At 43.7% G+C, this 21,358-nt stretch overlaps 1 protein-coding gene across 4 annotated transcripts in view; it reads right to left on the bottom strand.

Annotated features, from left to right (window-relative positions):
* LOC143300698 (leucine-rich repeat and coiled-coil domain-containing protein 1-like) overlaps positions 1–21,358 on the bottom strand; it is a 310,494-nt gene that overhangs the window by 13,846 nt on the left and 275,290 nt on the right. For all 4 annotated transcript variants that reach the window (XM_076614553.1, XM_076614554.1, XM_076614555.1 and 1 more), the window contains exons 16-20: positions 15,478–15,562; positions 12,260–12,373; positions 5,689–5,760; positions 5,114–5,188; positions 1,954–2,053 (exon numbers count right to left, since the gene is read on the bottom strand). In XM_076614553.1, the coding sequence (XP_076470668.1) occupies positions 1,954–2,053; positions 5,114–5,188; positions 5,689–5,760; positions 12,260–12,373; positions 15,478–15,562 (446 nt within the window). The remainder of the gene's footprint in view (positions 1–1,953; positions 2,054–5,113; positions 5,189–5,688; positions 5,761–12,259; positions 12,374–15,477; positions 15,563–21,358) is intronic.

Here is a 21,358-nt window from a genome sequence, read left to right as displayed (position 1 = left end):
TCTGTTTAGCACTTTCAAAACTCTAAAACCACTTTACCCCCTGCATAACAGAATAACGATAATGATAATAACAATAATGATAATAATAGAACATCTGTTTAGCACTTTCAAAGCTCTAAAAGTGCTATATCCCCTGGACAACTGAAAAATGATAATAATAATGATAATAACAGAACATCAGTTGAGCGCTTTCAAAACTCTAAAAGCACTTTACCGCCTGGACAACAGAGTAATGATAATGATACAATAATGTTAATAATAGTCCACCTGTTTAGTGCTTTCAAAACTCTAAAAGCACTTTGCAATGACAGGAAAGAAAGACACAAAGCAAGCAAGAACACACACACATACATGGAAGAGATAGATGTGGAGCCAATCAACCACTTCAGTCTTTCATTTATTTTCTTTCAGCATCCACACTGCTTCTCACCCCTCTCTGTTCTTTCTCTCTATACCCCTTTCTTTGTTCTCTCCACTATCTTCTCTCCTCTCTCTATACCTCAAAGACAACCTTTTAGATATCAATATCATGTTCAACATCATTTCCAGATAAAAACTGTTGAGTTCACTTTTGCGAAGTGTAAGTGATGATGAATTCTTATTCCCATGAATGAAATATTTTATTTTAGGGAGTAACGAACACAAATCTTTTTTCTCTCAATGCCTCACATTCTGTTATCTCATAGAGACCCAAAGAATTAGCAACATTTTTTCCGATTGTGTGATGATCAACGAAAAGGAGGAGGAGAAGAAATTCACTTGGGTTTGAGGCTGAACAAAAATATTGTACTCTCTGCTTCCTTTCAAAATATATCAAGATCAGAGTTTTTCCCCCCAAAACATGTGCACATATGTGGTACCTACAAAAAATGCACACACACACACACACAGATGCTTACGCATAATCTATTACAGACATACACATTCATCACTACAACTTAAACACACACACTTGAACCACACCCAACCCTCCCTGTTTATACTCCCCCACTTCCCCTTCATACCACCCCCTCCCTCCCCACCTTGCTGCACAGACGTCACCCCCTACTTCCCCTTCATACCACCCCCTCCCTCCCCACCTTGCTACACAGACGTCACTCCCCTACTTCCCCTTCATACCACCCCCTCCCTCCCCACCTTGCTGCACAGACGTCACTCCCCTACTTCCCCTTCATACCACCCCCTCCCTCCCCACCTTGCTGCACAGACGTCACCCCCCTACTTCCCCTTCATACCACCCCCTCCCTCCCCACCTTGCTGCACAGACGTCACTCCCCTACTTCCCCTTCATACCACCCCCTCCCTCCCCACCTTGCTGCACAGACGTCACCCCCCTACTTCCCCTTCATACCACCCCCTCCCTCCCCACCTTGCTGCACAGACGTCACTCCCCTACTTCCCCTTCATACCACCCCCTCCCTCCCCACCTTGCTGCACAGACGTCACCCCCCTACTTCCCCTTCATACCACCCCCTCCCTCCCCACCTTGCTGCACAGACGTCACTCCCCTACTTCCCCTTCATACCACCCCCTCCCTCCCCACCTTGCTGCACAGACGTCACTCCCCTACTTCCCCTTCATACCACCCCCTCCCTCCCCACCTTGCTGCACAGACGTCACTCCCCTACTTCCCCTTCATACCACCCCCTCCCTCCCCACCTTGCTGCACAGACGTCACTCCCCTACTTCCCCTTCATACCACCCCCTCCCTCCCCACCTTGCTGCACAGACGTCACTCCCCTACTTCCCCTTCATACCACCCCCTCCCTCCCCACCTTGCTGCACAGACGTCATTCTCCCACTTCCCCTTCATACCACCCCCTCCCTCCCCACCTTGCTGCACAGACGTCATTCTCCCACTTCCCCTTCATACCACCCCCTCCCTCCCCACCCACCTTGCTACACAGATGTCACTCCCCCACATCCTCTTCATACCACCCCCTCCCCACCCACCTTGCTGTGCCAGTTCCTGTCCCCACAGACGTCGTTCTGCCTTCAGCCCCTCAATCACTGACTCCTGGGCGTGCACTGTTGACTGCAGCCGTACGTTTTCCTGCAACGACACAACAATCACAGCGAATCAGCAGCATTGCAGGGTCTCCTCTAATGCACAGCCCCATAGCAGCCCATAAAGTACAGGTGCCCATGGACTGCTGGCACTGACAATTACAGGCAGGTCATGGTCAGGTCTTTGACCAAAACCATCACTATATTCATGCAAACTAAGTGTAACTTACACGGTCTTCAACTCTTTACAGCATGGCCACAACCCCAGGGGAATCAAGTAAGGAAGGAGGGGAGGCAATCACTTCTGGTTCTGCGACAAAAGCGATCGCTGTGGTCTGTCGGGTTATGCCTCGAGTGTTTTTAATCAGTACAGACATCACTGTATACAAAGGAAAAAACATGCAGGTCCTCCTCTGGTATGTGACCTACTGGTGACTTACACTGATAGCACTGCCAGCACCAGTACTGTCACACAACACTGGGGGTAATGCAACCTATGCTGCACAGAAGAAACCAATGAACATGCACATGCTGAACAAAATCATGCCTGTTTCATAAAAGTTACTGAAATAACAATAATGGCGTTATTGTAATAAAATGTATGCACAATCATTTTCACAGTCACTCTGTCAAAGCATCACATTCTATGAATCATGTTTTGACATTTTTCATCCCCCCCCACTACCCCAAAGTCACTTCATGCATGTACATGCATCTGCATACACACAAACATACAGATCATAAGCACTGTTAATACTGACATCCTGCCACACATATACACACATATATGATCACATATGTACATGTACCCAAACACACACAAAATGCAGACAGACAGTGGAAATGGAATTAAGAGTTCCAACTGGTGAACAGCTGAGCTGCCACAACCATTGTCACCTAAAGGAGGATGTAGAAGTCATTAAAGCCATGACTCCTAATATGACTCCAGCCACTTTGTACGTCATGGTTATTTCCAAAAACTTGACTGATGGGGAAAATTATGTGTGTGTGTGTGTGTGTGTGTGTGTGTGTGTGTGTGAGTGTGTGTGTGCGCGCGCGCGTGTGCATGCACAAGAGTGTGCGTGGGTAAAACATGCACTTGCACAACAGCTTAGCTGACCAGAGGTACTGGCAGACATTAGGAAAGAATGGTGCAAGTGCGATGTAATGAAGGGGAAAGACACACACACACACACAACGGGGCACACACACACGTGTGTGTGTGTGCATGCGTGCGTGCGTGTGTGCATGTGGGCACCTGTGCATGTGTGAGTGTGTGTGTGTGTGTGTGTGCGAACTGTGTGTGTATGTGAATGAGCATATGCATATGCATGTGTCAGCTGCATGTGTGTGCATGAGTTTTTATGAGTGTTTCTCAGTTTTTCTTTAAAATATATGTTATCATTTCTTTTACTGTGTGATAAATCAAGTAGCTGTGTTTTATTACTTTCCTGTTTTAATTCAGCTTTTTAACTTTGTCATATTCATATGTGTATATCAGACTCAACTGTGGGCTGATAGTGTATGAAGTGAGTGACGAGCCTTTGAATTCACTCAAAATTTCCAACTGGACTGATAAATATGTATTACATTGTTTTGTGCTGTATGCAAACACACACACAGAGACACACACACACTGGCATACAAGCAAACACACATGGATGCACACACACACACACACACAGGCACGTAAACATAAACACATGGACACACACACACATACACACACTAAGGAACGCAACACACACTGCTCTCTGTAAAGCTGCTGTTGTTGTTTTCTTGTTGTTTTTTACCCCTTCACAGACAGGTTCCTGATGGCCCCTGATAACTGTCCTTACACCGTTTGCTGACCACTCTTTATTGTCAGGCTTGCCTCCCTTACTCTCTCCGTCTCCCAACCTCTCTGTCTTCCTCACCCCCTGTAAGCCCACGATCTCTCTCTCTCTCTCTCACACACTCACTCACCCACTCATTCACCCACTCACCAACTCACTCACTCACACATATACTTTTTTTTTTTTTTTTTAACCAGTACTGTGTCATCAACTTCACCGTCTATTGTTGATGTCTTCGCTAACGCCACTGTCATTATCATGATCGTCGTTGTCGTCGCTCCCATTTCTTTTTTTTTTCTTCTCGTTTTTCTCTTAGATTTGCATTGGGAAAAGACAAGAACCCAACTCCGATGATAAAGGAAATCTTTTTGATTAAAATAAGGGACACTGACCACGATTTCTTGCAATCCCACGATTTCTCTCAAAGTGAGAGAAATCATGGGAAATCGTGGGATTGCGAGAAATCGTGGGCGGCTTACACCCCCTCTCTTTGCCATCCCTCACCCTCTCTCTGTCTGCCTCTCTCCCTACAAGGTCTCAAACATGTAATTTGCTGCACTCTACGTGAGGGAACTTTGTAGACTGATGGAGGAGGGATCGACCTGACACTGCGTTTACCAGTGAGTGAGTGGGCGAGAGAGAGAGAGAGAGAGAGAGAGAGAGAGAGAGAGACAGACAGACAGACAGACAGACAGACAGACAGACAGACTGACAGACTCGGAGATAGATATAGATAGAAAGATAGAGACCGATAAACAGAGAGAGAAGCAGAAACACACAGAGAAAGAGGGAGAGAGAGAGAGGCGGAAACAGGGAGAGTGAGATGAGAGAGAGTGAGATGAGAAAGAGAGAGAGTGGCGAAAACAGAGAGAGAGAGAGAGAAAGAGAGAGAGAGAGAGAGGGGTGTGTGTGTGGCGGGAAGCGGGGAGGGGGGCGGGTGGGAGGCCAGTGCTGGGATGGGTCAGGATTCCAAGGACATAAGCATCAGTCCAGGAATCCGAGAACGTGGGAAATAGGTATACGTTTCTTTTTTTAATCATCGAATGCATCTATCTCTGTAGACGTGTATGCGTGTGCTTGTATTAAAAAAAAAAAAAAATAAAAATATATATATATATATGTGTGTGTGTGTGTGTGTGTGTGTGTCTGTGTGTGTTTGCGTGTGTGTGTATGTGTGTGCACCTGAATGTGTAACAGAGAGAGAGAGAGAGAGAGAGAGAGAGAGAGAGAGAGAGAGAGAGACAGACAGACAGACAGAGTCTATTATATACCTGTTTCAATAGTTCAAACTGCACCATTCTTTTCCGTGCCTCCTCCACACTGGCCTCAAGGCCGTCCACACGCTCCTGGGAACAACAGTGGTAAAGAAGTTAAGGACAGAGTGTCAGGTACGGGTCTTGGGTCCCCACGTTATTTGTGTAACTTGTCTAGTGAAATTAGCTGTTTAATAATATCAGTCTCATGCTGCTGGTATGCGTCTGCGTTTGCGTGATTGCATGATTGTGGGCGAGTGAATAAACGAGCGTGTGTGTGTGTGTGTGTGTGTGTGTGTGTGTGTGTGTGTGTGTGTGTGTGTTTCTGTATGTATGTATGTGTGTGTGTGTGTGTGTGTGTGTGTGTGTGTGTGTGTGTGTATGTATGTATGTATGTATGTATGTATGTGTGTGTGTGTGTGTGTGTGTGTGTCTGCGCGCGCGAGCGCGTGCGCGTGCGTGTTGAAAGACACAGCCAAGCAGATACGGACGCACAGACACACCCAACACACGCTATTTGTGTTCACAGTCAACAGTGAGGGTGACAGCAGACAGCAGACAGCGACAGCCGGACAGGACGTGTGTGTACTCACCCTGTACTGTGTGCACTGTTCCTGTTTGGCTCGGGACAACTCGGCAATACGTCCTTTCTGTTCCTTCACCAGCTGAGACACACACACACACACACACAAGCACGCGCGCGCGCACGCACAGGCATATATATACACACACACATACGCACGCACACGCACACACACGCATACACAATCACACGCACACACACAAACACACCGACATGATCAATCCAATTAAATCGGGTTCAGTGTTTATTGCCCAGCTGATCCCAAAGAACTATCCCAGGGCTGAGAAAAACAAACAAACAAAAAAAACAACAACAAAAAAACTAGCAATTCCAATGAGAGAAAACATAATTAAAACTAATAAACATTATTACCAAAGATCACTTCAGATTCTAGTGTTGTTCAACGGAGATCAAAATGAAAAAAAAAATCCCTTCCTTCAGAAGACTACGGAACAACAGTCTCAGCTGGAACACGATGTAGGTCTGCGACCGTAACTTAGATATATTTTTTAAACATCTTTTGATATAACTTGGTAATCCATCGTAGTCCAAAGATGACGCCGTCTGTGTTCTCAACGATGGGAGAACGACTGAGCCACTCCACAATCCAAGACCGGAGGCACACAGGCGTCAGCAGGCGTCGCAATGGTAGACACTGATACAATAAAGTTAATGAAAAAAACAACAACGTTGGTTCCTTTTTCATCCAGGAAATCACACACACCAACTCCGTGATTTCGTACTGATAAACTGGTCTGGGAATCATAACGTTACACAATGACGAACTCACGAAATGTATGTGTATTATTCCATTCTTTCGGCTGACGACATTTTCGCCGAAAGAACATGCTGTTTTGTAAGTCTGCAGCAGAGCGGACGAGAATTGTTCATAGTTCATTCTGTTATGGTGGCCCTCGCCCACCCTTAAAACACAACCCCATGTCCTCTGCCCGTCTTTTCATTCCCTCCTGCATTCTGTTGAATGGAGAATGGAAACGAAGAAGCAGGCACAGGGGATCGAAACAAGTCGTTTTCTTTGGTCAGAATCCCCAGCAGAGACACTGTGGAAGCCATCAGTTTTCTTCCACTTCTGCTAGGAATGTCACAGCAGTGTTACCATCACAAGGCAAGAATAACAAAGGTGTCAAAGCGTGCGGACTGATCCATATATGCTACACCACATCTACTATTTATACAGAAAAGAAAGAAGAAGAAGGAGAAGAAGAAGAAAACAACAACAATACACACACAAGCCCGAAACAACACGATCGTATGCACCCCAGACAATCAGAAACATTTTGTAACTGTCAACTTCAGCCACACCATTAAATTCCTATGACACAAAATAGGCTGTTTTTTGAAAGTGTTTGCCATTCCGCTTTATTCATTGCCAAAAGGTTATTTTCAAAACACGACAAACGTGATGAATACCATGCAGAATGTGAAGTCAGAACCCATCACAGTGTTACAATCGATCGACTGTGTGTGAGACCGTGTATCTGTTAGCAGTCATACTAAGGACTTCAAATAGTCTTAGGAATATTACAAACCACAGAAGAGTGGAATGGTATGATTGTTGATGGTAGTATTTACAACTAAAGACTGGGATTGTATTTACTGTTGGAATAAAAAAAAATCTGTTGAAGACTAGAACGTACTTCTTTTCAAAATAAGATACATTATTTTTTTCACGATTCTAATTTTCAAGGCTAAAGTGTCGCATATGTGTCAGTATTCTTCTTATAGGAACTGCTTGGAAATAGGAGTTTCTTGATTCTCGAATCTTCATCTGCTGAGACAGTTGTGTGACCAGTGCTCTCCCTAAAACAGCCAGCCTCTTCCTTTCAGAACACGACTACCGTGCAGTGTTTGACAATCAGGATGGAAAACGGCCTGGCTAATCATTTTCTATCTCCCACTTACAGCGCTATCGTGAACGTCTTGTCAGCGTTCAGAATGCATGAGTCATATCTTCCCATCCCGTCAATTTCTCCCTCTACGCGCGCACGCGAATGCATAATTCATGTCAGTATCTCCGCGTCAAATTGTATTACGGCTCTCCAGGCCTCAGTTGTATTGGTCTAAGGTGTCCATGATACCGCTACTGCTGATGATGGTGAAAGATAATGATGGACGTCTTCTTGTCGCTCTGCTCATCTTCAGCCCGCCTCACGTGCATATGGACAAGGATTCCACGCTGTCTAAAGTGGACCAGCGGGAAAACGGGAGGAAAAGCGACGGACCTCAGCTGCGCTTGCAAATTAGACGACCGTCATTTCTGCAGATCAACAGTACTGTGAGATCGTGATCATGGTAGTTCTCCTAATGAGTGAGGCAGGTGTAAGGGAGCAGGCAGGGAGTGGGAGAGAGAGAGAGAGGGGGTGGGGGGTGGGGGGGGGGAGAGTGGGGGGGGGGGAGAGGGGGGGGGGTGGGGGTGGGGGGTGGGGGGCAGGGAAAGAGAGAACAACTGAGAGAGAGAGGTCGAGATAGAGGTCAATAGCAAGTATTCGTCATTTCATTTTGTGAATCGACTTGCTGATGAACTGACTGGCCGATTTGTTTTTGTTTTGTTTGGTTTGGTTTGGTTTTGGGTTATATTGTTACACACATGTCGGCGCCTGCAAGTGCAATGTTGCTATTCCCCCAACACGATATCTGCGTAAAAACGTACCACGAAGCTGACAACCGATCATAAACCATGACAACAGTAGATCAGTTCGCCCGCACAATGTAACTGAAGAAAGCGAAAATAACTTTCCATTGACAGAAACAGGCTTATGGCGCAGAAAAACTAATCTTCTCGGATATGGATTCCTTTGACGTGATACTATTTTCGTCGATATTGATGTTTTCATTTCCACTGAGGCCAGGAGATGAGCCGATCCTCATATGTGTTATGACGTGGGAAACAGCCTTGCCCTCAGTATTTCACTGTTTTGTGACGATACGCTTTCCATTGTCTATTTCCCCTCACATATCAGGTATCTCAGTCGACCAAACAGGCCATGGGGACTATGCTTAAAGTTGACCAAAACTGCCTTTAATTACGTTTGTGCAGGTCTCTGGGTTTGTTTCTTGGTGTCTCCGCTTCACCTGTTCACAAGCTGAAGGGAAGCGCTACGCATTGTTCGTTTATTTATTTATAGTATGTTCATCTAAGGTGATGATATTAGACTGAAAGCGCTACGAAGTGATGTCCTGAAGCCATATACTTGTGGTATGCGAAAAGAGCAAGTCACACAACTACAAGCCCAAGTCTGTTCCCAGAAAAAAAACCCCGCTAAACGGAAGGCAAAAACAGTTACACACTAAAAAAGAGCAAAAACGAAATGTGGGTGGGGACGGGGACTAGTGGGGGAGGGGGGGGGGGGTGGACCACGCACGTTAAAACCAACTCGTTTGAACAAGCGAGTTACCACCCACAAAGGCAGGGCACAAAGAATTTAGTGATGGTTTTGATTGATTAGACCTCACTGCGACGCTCCCAGCTTTCTGGATCAGCAATAAACAGCGCTCAACACAGCAAACCCCCTAAACGAAAACGAAGCCACTTCCAGTTTTTTAATTTAAGACAGTTCACACAGCGTCTTCCCTCTAATCACCACAACGATCCGATAATTAAACCACGGAAACCATAAATTCCTGTCACACGTGGGACAGGAAGGCTTTAAAGTAGGATGGCACCTCCGGAATTAAGTTACGTGCTTTGAAACCTCTCAACGCCGTCAAAGAAAAAACCAAGCCAAAGCCATTCCGTGTGAAGTGGTGTTGTTAATAAGGCCCTAGGGCCTCGCATCCACTGTCTTCACATCTCAACTGCTTTGTTCAATCATGGAAAAGCGAAGACAAAAACAAAACAAAGGAAAACAGGTGAGGGCGTGGGGAAAAAGATGACCCCCACTTTTGTGCTTGTGTGTGTGTTTAAATTTTTTTTTTTTTAATGCACACGTTCAGAATCACCCAGAGCAAAGTGTTAGCTGAAAACCCTCAGAACCTCACTGACCACCAACATCTGCACATATCCAACACATTTCTGGCAGACCCCAAAGGCCCCATCCCTCCCTGCCTGTTGTGGACATCTTTGAAGACAACCCCATTCCCCAGCGTTTACTGTATTTGGTATCTGGTACCCGTGGATCCATCAGGCTATACTGCCTGTCCCATTATTACGTCGAGTTTCAAAGGGCCCTTTTCATTTATGTGGTTATTTGTTTATTTATCAGTTTATGTTTTTGATCAGGAGCTGAAAGACCAAAGGAGTGGTGGCCGGTGTAATGCTCCAGAATGAACCCCCTCCCCCAATTTAAACCATGGAATCATGAAAGCCTGATTTGAATCCAATGTGTAGTCTGCGAAGACTCCAACCTTTGCCATAAAATTGACTCCACTCCCTTAAAACGCGCATTTTTTGGAAAATAAAGACACGCACACGCATGAACACGTCCTCAAGTCAGCACACGCTCCCTTACAGTCAAGTTCAATTTGCTGTCAGACAAAAACAAAACAAAAAGACACAAGAAAGAACTATTAGACCAGCCAAACCCGACCAAACTGGTTACCACCACTGCCCCCCCTCCCCCCCCCTTCTCCATGGTAACACCATCAGACAAGTGAGACCCCACCACCCACCTCATCGCCCTCCCCTCCAAAAGATCTCTTCCCCATCCATCTCCCTTCACTGTCCTGCCCTGGCCACATAACACTGTTGTGCTTTGTCCCACACCACAACGCCAGCCAGCCTTGCTCTTCATCTTCTCCTCAGTTCCTCTCACAATTTCCTCCACAAACTGAATCATCAGCAGCTGGGGTAAGGCAAGGCTTTTGGAACCACTGCGTGCAATTATGCGCCCTTTATTTGGGATGACCCTCGAATCCGATCGTTTGTTCTTTCCTTGATTTCTTTTTCTGCACTGTGGTTGTGAGGTAAGGCAGGGGGTTTGACGGTGGTGTGGGGAGAATGGGGAGAGAGATGATGAGGTGGAGGAATGGGAGGAGTTCGGGGAAGGGGAGAAGAAGGTGAGGAAATGAAGTGTTTTCTCATGGATCCAAATCCACTTCGATGTAAACCACGTGTGTCTGCTGTTGATAGCGAGCAAGCGAGTGTGTATGCGTGTGTGCTTGCATGTATGTATGTATCTGCGTGCGTGCGTGCGTGCATGTGTGTGTGTGTGTGTGTGTGTGTGTGTGTGTGTGTGTGTGTGTGTGTGTGTGTGTGCGTGCGTGCTAGAAAGAGTGCGCTCGCGTCTGTGTGCGAATTTAAATTCGTGCAATAAAATCATTTAAAAAAAGTCCTTTTGTATGTATCGATGAAATAAAATCCCCCCCCCCCCCCCGACCCCTCCCAAAAAAACGTGCAAAATAAACGAGGAAGATTAAGCGGTGGAGGCATTAAAAAGATCCTCATTTCACTAGGCCCACGTCTATCAGATTACATTTTTGAAACTAAAAAAAAAAAAAAAAAAAAAAAAAAAAAAATCCTTACAATGAGAATCAGTTTCAAACAAAACTCCAACATTGCTCTCCTAGTTTCTTCCCAAGAAATTAATCCATCGTTTCCAACTGGTAAGTATTCCATCATGACAAATATCCAGTTAGCACAAGCACCTGTACGCGGGTGTCTGCAATGCAATAAGTCAATGTTTCATCCACAAAGTAGCACAAGGAATGAAACACACAAATTATAATCAACTCGGCAGGTGCAAGCAGAAAAGAAAAGAAAAGAAAGCACCGAGAGAGACTGGATGGTGGGAGAAGATTAAATTTTTTTTCATTATTATTACGCCTAGCTCTGGAGTGGAAAGGAAAGCAGATGTGAAGATTGCAGAAGGGAGGGTGGGGATGAGGGAACAGACCGAAACATTCACGATAATGCCCCTCACCCACCCTCCATCCCCACTTGGAACGGAAAGGTGCAAGCTGTGGTACCCCGTCATTATGCAACACTAAAAACGAACTATAGTAATTGATGTGAGAGGAGGGGGCGGTGAAATTTCTCTCTCTCTCTTCTCTCTCTCTCTCTCTCTATATATATATATACACACACACATAAATCTATGTCTATCCATCTATCTATGCAAATATGTATGGTGAATAAGAAATTCAGGACCCGTTTCGTTTCTTTCTGTGAGGATCGAGGAAAAGCGTCAAAAAAATCAGTGCTGGTCTGACCGTTAACCTTGCGGGGTTTTTTGGAGACGTGATTTAAAAAAAAATCTCATTAATGCTCACAACTGCCATTTTTGGCTTGGCTAACATGAGCAATAACGAGGAATTAAAAAACGCCAAATCGTGAACATAATTACACACACACACACACATATATATATATATATACATAAAAAAAAAAATATATATATATATATGTGTGTGTGTGTGTGTGTGTGTGTTACAATTTTCCAGAGAGAGAGAGAGAGAGAGAGAGAGAGAGAGAGAGACGGACAGACAGACAGACAGGTAAGCGGACAAAGGGACATACTGCGAGAGAGAGAGAGAGAGAGAGAGAGAGAGAGAGAGAGAGAGAGAGAGAGAGAGAGAGAGAGACGGACAGACAGACAGACAGGTAAGTGGACAAAGGGACATACTGCGGTCAGTTCTGCCAGCATGGATGCGGACTGTTCATCCTTCCTCTGAGCAGCCAGCAACAGTTGTTTGTTCTCTGCGTTCTCTTCGCTCACCCGCTCATAGGCTGTTTGGACCTGAAACGCGCATGTGATCATTTCTTTATCTATCTAATCATTTATTTGACACTGTCGATTGTTGCTCATAGCCCAGCCGACAACACAGGGCCGCACCAGTGCTACAACGCTGTAAATATTGATCCACATAACATGAAAACAACAACAACAACCCCCCCCCCAAAAAACAACCAAAAAACAAAAAACAACAACAACAAAAAAAACCAACAAAAAAAAAACAACAACAGCACCACCACCAACAACAACAACACCACACACACATACACACAAACAACAACACATGGAAAACAAACAACAACAAAAGAAATGGTACAAAAAACAAAACAACAAAACACCCACCACTCTCAAACCCTACTCCTCTCCGCTCAACCCCAGTAAAGTAGAAGAAAAAAAAAGTCGATGACAAGAAAGCAGTTACTTCTCCATCAAACGAGGTGGATCCAACGAAGACGCTGCCGCTTGATTGATGATCTGACACCGCTCTCCCTCACCCACCACCCAACTCTCCTATACACAGACTCCACAATGGCAATCAGTATCAACAGCTACCTGCAGAAAAGGAAGATGCAGCAGCTGCCATTTTTTCCTCCATCTTTTTCTCTTCTTTTCTTTTTAAAATCAGCGATGAAATTGACCCCCCCCCCACTCCCCCCTCATCGATAAGCTGGGGCAGAGAGTGACAGAGCGGTCCCTCCTTTCCTTTCCTAAGTCGCCAAGACTTGGGTGATGAAGTTCACTTCTTTTTTTTTTTTTTTTTCGAGGAATGGTAAGAAAAAATGAATGAAGCAATGAACGAGAGAGAGAGAGAGAGAGAGAGAGAGAGAGAGAGAGAGAGAGAGAGAGAGAGAGATGGTTTATTCAGTTAAGGCCATAAACCCAAAGGAACAACAAAAGGGCAACAACAAAATTTTGTTTTCTATGTGTCATTGTAATTGTTATGCAAACAGCGCCGCATGTTCCATAACAAGCTCCAATAAAACTAGGATATAAATGTCTCTTTTAACTGAAATGCTTTATAAAGAAACAAGCAAAACTACGTATAGTGATTTCGTCCACCGATTATATCAATGAACATAGTCGAAATATACACGCATATGCATAATATTTATTAAGGAATGAGCTGGATTCGTAGGTCAGTAAGCAAAGGACATTTCAAAACAAAATGGACCTCATCTTCTCTGGTTTCCTTGCACAAAGGACACATCAAGTCAGAATGACAAATGGATTTATAACGATATCTATCTATGTTTAATTCAGAAATACCAAATCTGAGAGATAGAGAGAGAGAGAGAGATCCAAAAAACAGCAACCCCCTCGCCCCCCAAAAACAACAACAACAACAACAACAAAAAAACAACAACAACAAAAAACGTAACGGACAACGAGAAGGGAAAGAGGAAAAGGTACAGTGGAAGGAAAGGAGAAGCGACAAGAGCAGGTCTGATTCCCTCCTAGTCAGAACATTTCTTCCCTCACTCTCTTGTTACTTCCCTAAGCAAGTCAAGGAACCCACGGCACCTACCCAACTTTCCTTTTATAAACATTATTGTTCTTTGCAAAGCTCTGAAAAATCAAACTCATACAAAAAAAAAAAAAAAGAAGAGAGAGAGAAACAGAGAGAGACAGAGACAGACAAAGAGGGGGAGGGGGTGTGGAGAAGAAAGTACGTTGTAGTGGCACAATACGTTCCTCCATGGGTGGACAAACCGAATTTCTTGTGACAAGAAAGCATCGCCACACAATACATTTACAAACAAGACACCAAAACACAATACAACAGATCACAAATGATGTTTCGCCACTCTTCTCCAATCTCCATGCAGAATGGGTGAAGTGAAGAGCGAAGGAAAGTGGAAAGGGGGGAGGGGTGGTGGGGGTAGGGTGTAGAGGTGGAGTCGTTGTCCATCAACGAAGTCAATCGGGCCATGTGCGTAGCTCAGACCCGCATTCATTGTCTAAGTGTTCAAGTCAGAAGTCGTGCCTATATACATATACATATACATGGATACATACATACATATGTAAACAGCAGAGAGATCAATTTGTCAGACCACAGTCAGAAACAAAACATGAATAGAGAGAGAGAAAGGGGGGGGGGGGGGGCGGGGGGCGGCAACCACAGGTTTGTCAGACAGGTGCTGAGAGACCGAGACAGACAGACAGACAGGCAGGCAGACATACAGACAGAGACATCAAGAGACAAAGAAAGTAAGAGCGAAATCGAGTTAACCACCAAATCTTTCACTTAACGACAACTGCCAGTGTCCCTGTCAAGGCATTTCATTACTAGACACTATCACTATTTAACCCGCGGACTCGTCAGACAGTACGTCTACAAACACAGGTCTCAAGTGTTGGCAGAGAGACCGACAATTTCGCGTTCTGTCAATCATCAGCCACCAATCAAAAGTCCAGTCATTCCAAAAAGAAGCAAGCAAGTGTACAGTATAGTGGGTCATTCACGGCAAACGCTGAGTACTTTTATTTCATCTATTAATCATAAAAATACCAATCATCACATTGTCAGACAGAAATCAATGTTTAAAAATGACATTCGAATGGTTTGTAATTCCGACATTAAAACCCCCAAAACTTTGTCGGTTTAAATCAGTACATTAAAAAAAATTTTAAAAAAGAAGAAAAAAGAGAAAAAAAGAAACACACACACACACAAAAAACCGTTCCAATTTTTCTCCTTTTAAGCTGTCATAAATGCACAATCATATTGTATCGAGCTTTTAATTCCAACAATATTATATTCTGTGTTCGTTGGTGCGGCATTTGGTGATGCAGTGAAGCAAGGCCTAATTTTCTCAACAATGTCGCACGAGTCTCAACTAAATTTGTTTATATTTGGCCTTTTTTGCGCTAGATCAATGATAAAAAACGAGAAATGAATTTTTACAATACGATGTTAGGGATATTCTCAAAATACCTTATTTGTCTTAATTTTTTTTTTTACTTCAAATTCTTACAAGACATTATTAGCCAGATATATTTTCAGACTTTTGAATTTGAAAATTAAAACGTAAGACCTTTGCCGTTAATATTACGCCATAGTACAGCAGCCAAAAGGCCTGACATAGCTGTTGTTGGACTCTCACCTCTTTGAAGCGGTTGGCTTCTATCTGCAGCGCCAAGCGAAACTCGTCCTCCAGTTCACTGTACTGGCTGGTGAGCGTGTCGATTCTGAAACAGATAAAACGACAGACCCATAACTATGACTATGTCTTCCCTCCCACGCCCCCTTGGCAGCAAGATTCTTCAAATATCCAACTGCCAGTTCGACGCCTGCAAAGAATCGACGAACATGGACTGGGAAGGGCAGACACCATTCTGGCATTTCTTTCTGGTCATGTTGGCGTCGTCTGAGGAAATCGCTATCCTGTGTCTTGGTACAATAACTTCCACGGGCTTAGGATAGGTGCTGAGATGAACTTTGGGAGCAAGGGAATAGGATGGCGAGGAGGAGGAGGAAGAGGAGAAGCGGGGCTATAATTGTTTCTATCGCTTTTGCCCAGTCGATCCCACAGGACCCTATCATGGAGGGATTGCCTTGTCATTTTTACGACCATCCTTCTTGCTGTCCTGTCCACAGCCGTCCTATGGAGACCCATTTTCATTGTGGAGGCCAGACAGCAGCGGTGTTGTAAGAAGCGGACAGTCTTGATACACAGTGCCGATACAATTACGGTAACAGAACTGCAGACCACAACTGTACTATAGGGGGTCACTGGGTGACTGATGTAAGCACGCGGTGATGCAGACAAGGGCGACATACCGCTGGCATCAGGCCCACCTCTTCATTGCAGATTCCTAGCCCAGAAAAACGAGCGTTACAACACACCAATACAGACATGAGCGGGCGTACCGACATACGCATTTCTTGAAGGGGAAAACATATCAAACAAAGACGCGAAAAGTGCGTGCATGTACACGTAGAAAACACTTTATTTATTCGGAAAACATCCACACTCACTCACGCTCAAACAAACGAGCTTTCTGGACTCGCGCGCACACACACACACACACACACACACACACAAAACTATATGCATGCGCGCACACAAACAAGGACACATCGTGCACACGCACAACAAGACCCACTAAGCCAAACTCACACTATTTTCCCGAAAGTCCCGCATCATACACATAACTTTTCTTTATCGTTCCGTCTGCAAGCGACTGCTACGATCGGTGGCACAATAAACCATCTGATCCCATCAGTCTGGCAGCTTCAGAGGACTAACAGGAAGGGGACACGGACAACCAGACACCATTCATTTATTCAAAAAAAGCGTCAGGCATTCTCACCCGTCTACCCAAGAGGCAGCTGCAGCTGCGATATGGTTTCTGGAAAACGGGGTTAGTGGGTGGGAGAAGGGTCTTAGGGGATGGGGGATGGGGGCGGTCTCCCCCCAAGGGCGTCAGGGTAGGGGGGTGCGGGTGGGAAAGGTCACCCCCTCCCTTGTTTCTCCGACGTAAACTCAAGTGAACAACCTTCCAAGACACATCCATCAATCCGGGGGATGGGGATGTCAATGTAAGGGCTGAACCAGTTTCCCTCAGTCCGACACCGACAGTTTGGTTGAGGTGTTGACAGCGTTTCCTCAGCCCCCCTCCTCCCCCCCCCCCTCCTGGCACCCCAGTTCTGCCTGGTGCTGATTTAGTGTCGGCTATTTTCCTCACTGCACCTCCTCTAAGTGTTCGATACCCCCCAACTCCCATCATCTCCCTCTTCCAGTTCCATCACGCCTCAAAGTTATTTCCTCTCATCGCTTCTCTTAGAGTTACTTCCCCCTCATCCCAACCCCCTGTTGTTCCTAACGATGCACGCCCATCTTGTTTTATAACTGAGAAACTCTCCTCACGTCTCATTCAGGCACGTTTTATGAACGGCAGGAATATTTCTCTGAACAGGGTATAGGGATTGACTGCTACTTTCAGCCACTACTCGCCGGGGGAAGGGGTTGAGGTGGTGTAGATTTCCGGAAGGATTCGGGGTGGGGGTGGGGGGTGGAGGTGGGTCAGCGGAAAGGGGTAGGGGAAGGGTCATTATCGGGAACGCAGCACTCGCTCTGCTGCTGCTTTTCCAAGCTTTCTGTCTGGTGAAAAAAACCCCACTTGTACAGGCCAAGTAAAAAGATAAATACCATGATTCCTCTTCGACCAATGAACGAGGGGGGCGGGGAAGATAAACAAGTTTCGTTGTGATATTCTACAGGTGAACGAAGTCGATTTTTTTTCCAGTCCACACATGACAAAAGTTCATCCTATCCTCAAAAAGATATGGTTCAATTGACCAACGTCTCTTTAATTCAAATGCAACGAGTTAATTACTAAGTTCTAAATACAGCCTGGTGTGTGTGTGTGTGTGTGTGTGTGTGTGTGTGTGTGTGTGTGTGTGTGGTGTGTGTGTGTGTGTGGTGTGTGTGTGTGTGTGTGTGTGTGTGTGTGCGCGCGCGCGCGAGCGCTCACGTGCGCGTGGAAGTGTGAAAGAAAAATAAAAGCCACACAGCATATCTAGGCTTATTGCTCTTGAGTGCCCAAGCTTCAAATTAATTCCAACTTCACTCACCATTACACACGGTAAAAAATTGAACAGTTTACGATTAAAAGAAAGGGAAAAGGAGTTAAATGACCAAAAACCATAGATAACCACGCGTTGTTACAAATCAGTTTTATTGAGCGTGCTAATTACTTCATCACATCTCAATTCCCTTGTTTGTTTTTCACTTTCATTTTTGTTCATCCGTTTATGAGTTCGCACAGACATGGGTAGGGAAGGGGGAGAGAGAGGGAGACAGAGAGAGAGAGGGATGGGGAAGGAAGTGGGGAGAGAAAAGGGGGTGAAGAGAGGGGTAGCGAGAAGGGGGAGGAGAAGAAGCTGCAGCAGGATAGTGCAGGGCGACAGAATGAGAGAGATGGAGAGAGAAGGATGGATGAGTGGTGGTTAGGGAGAGGGGAAGAAAGATTCGTTGCTTTCTGTGAAAATAAATAAGCACAAGTGATGTTTATTTTAAGATAGACAGACAGATAGATGGAGTGAGAGAGAGAGAGAGAGATACGGATACGGATACGGATAGTTTATTCAATAAAGGCCATGGCCCCTCATGAAGGGGGTACAGTGAATCAACATTCAAAATCAAAACCTTGCAAATTACAGAAGTGAATGATAAACTGCAAATGATAATCCACAAATTGGATAATGCACAACTAATAATGATTAACTACATAATACACTGCGAAACTTAAAAGCCTTATATAAGTAAATAGCAAACTGTTTTATAACAGTTTCGTTAGTTGATGACATAAGCATGGCAAGTCGAAATAAAGTAGGGTGTCTATAATATTTTTGTGGAATCCACTCATGTCTAAGGTCATTCAAAGCAGGGCAACACAACACAAAGTGAAGTTCGGTTTCTTCAGCACGTCTGCATAAAGGACAACTAAGATCAAAGACACTGGACTTTCGATAACGATAATGATGAAGAAATATGTCAGAAATTCCAAATCGGAACCTGGTTGTGATATGTTTCAAATGCTTATCCATTTTCATTGACAGATAAGTAGGAATAGAGTGTATAGAAATGAACTGTCTGTAAAACTCAAACCTATCGCTATCTTGAACATGATAAGACCAATCTTGCCATCTACAGTCAATTAATCTTGTTCGGAGTGCACTAATAAATCCCTTTATGTCCCCTACCCCCTGCTGTAACCAAACATAACCAAATCCCAGTTCATATAATCTAACCCTAACCTTTGATACCCAGTTTACCTTACCCCTCAAATCTAAATCATATAACATATTAAATGCTTTTTTCGGCAACCTTGAATCTTCCATTTGTGTTATTTTCAACCAATAGCGAATACATCTTACTGCGGAATTGAGATGTATCGGATATCTTTTTGTTTCCCCATAAATTAAATCATTAGGCGTTTTCATGGTAACTCCAAGAAACTTTTTCAGTGCAAATAAATGAACACTCTCGCAGCAAACTGCAGCATTAGAGAGACCCCAAATTTCTGCTCCATATTGTACAATGGGTTGTACCTGGGAATCAAACAATTTAATAAACAGATCAAAAGATTGATTTTCTAAACTTGACAGTTTTTTCATAATACAAAGTAATGCTTGTTTAGCTCTACATGCAAGATCTTTACATGCAACTGTGAAACTCAATTTTGTTGAAAAATATATTCCTAAGTATTTATACACATTCACTACTGGCATCGTTATTCCATTATAAGTCCATTTTTCCCTAATTCCTAAATATCCACCTTTTCTAAATACAATTATGTTACTTTTTGACATATTTACTTTCAACTGAAGTGATTTTGCAGCTCTAGATAGACTATTTAATTGTGTTTGTAAACCAATCACAGTTTCAGATATTAACACAACATCATCAGCTAAGAGGAGAATGAATAACTCTAGAATCTCACCAGTAAATTGTGCACCATGTTTTCCGTTTCTGACAACTTCTGAAGTTAGTTCGTTAATAAAAAGAGAAAATAATACAGGGCTGCACACATCACCTTGTTTTACGCCAGAAGTGCATTGAATATAATCAGTCATCTTCCCCCCACATCTAACCCTTCCTTTCACACCCGCATACATACTCATAATACATTTCAACAACTTTCCACGAACACCAGTTTTTAAAAGAATAGGCCATAGAATTGTTCTGTTTATGGAATCGAAGGCTTTCTCAAAATCTATAAAAGCCACATACAATTTACGATTCAAAGAAAACTGTTTTTGAATAAAGGCCATCAAAGTAAACATATGATCAACAGTTGAGTAGTTGTGTTTAAATCCTGCCTGGTATTCACCTGTAATATTGTTTTCTTCTACCCATTCTTGCAGTCTCTGATTTATAATTGTACTATACAACTTACTACTTGCATCACAAAGAGAAATTCCTCTATAGTTATTCGGATTGTTTACATCGCCCTTTTTATACAGTGGTAAAACAATAGATTCGGTCCATTTTTCAGGATAGATTCCTCTGTCAAATAACGAGTTAAAAAAGGTTACAAAGAAATTCAAAATCAGGTCAGATTCAGTGGCATATTTTAACAATTCTCCAATTATACTATCAGGTCCTGCAGCTTTACGGTTCTTAATTTTCCTTAATGCAAACATCACTTCTTCTACCGAGATTGGACGATTTAAATAATCTTCTTCATCTTCATCTTGTTCCCACTGCAGTACGTTATCAGAATTTACCTCTTTTGTTAGAAGGGTTTTAAAGTGATCAAACCAAACATCATCAGTAATATTGTTAGCTGGCTGTTTTCTTTTAAGTGACATTTTACGAACATTGTTCCAAAATTCTTTCTGACTTTTGATAGAAGCAATTAATTCTGTCAACAATATATCATTAAACTGCTTTCGCTTTCTCTTTTGCAAATGTTTATATTCCCGTCTGGCCTTACAAAAACAATGACGATCATCAACATCCAGAGTACGTCTAAATTTGTTTAACAACCTACGAACATTTTTTCTAGCGCTACGACATTCTGCATCAAACCAATCTTTTGGTTTTAACTTGTTACTGATACTAATTTGTTTCTTCATATGTTTAGCAGCATCCTTGATACATTCATTAAAAAAACTTAACGCTTGGTTTATATCAACACTAATTAGGCTAATTGCTAAGTTTATTTTTTCTTTAAATTCTTCTGAACGTATGTTATGAATGTATACATCAGCCAAGTCGTCACTCCACACAAATTTTTCTAAAACAAAATCATTTTCAAACTGTGTGTTTTCCAATTCATAACCCCGGCCTGCGAAACGGAGTTCCACAGGCATATGATCGGATTCAGTTCTGTCAGACACACACAACGTACATGAATCACACAACAATGCATACATATCACAAGACATAATGAAATAATCATTCACACTGCATCCACTATCCGATATATAAGTGTAGCAACCATTTTGGTCGCCATGACACATTCCATTAATTA

Source organism: Babylonia areolata, chromosome 26 (assembly GCF_041734735.1).
Source record: "Babylonia areolata isolate BAREFJ2019XMU chromosome 26, ASM4173473v1, whole genome shotgun sequence".
Classification (NCBI taxonomy): Eukaryota; Metazoa; Mollusca; class Gastropoda; order Neogastropoda; family Buccinidae; genus Babylonia; species Babylonia areolata.
This window is presented reverse-complemented; position numbering and strand designations above follow the sequence as displayed.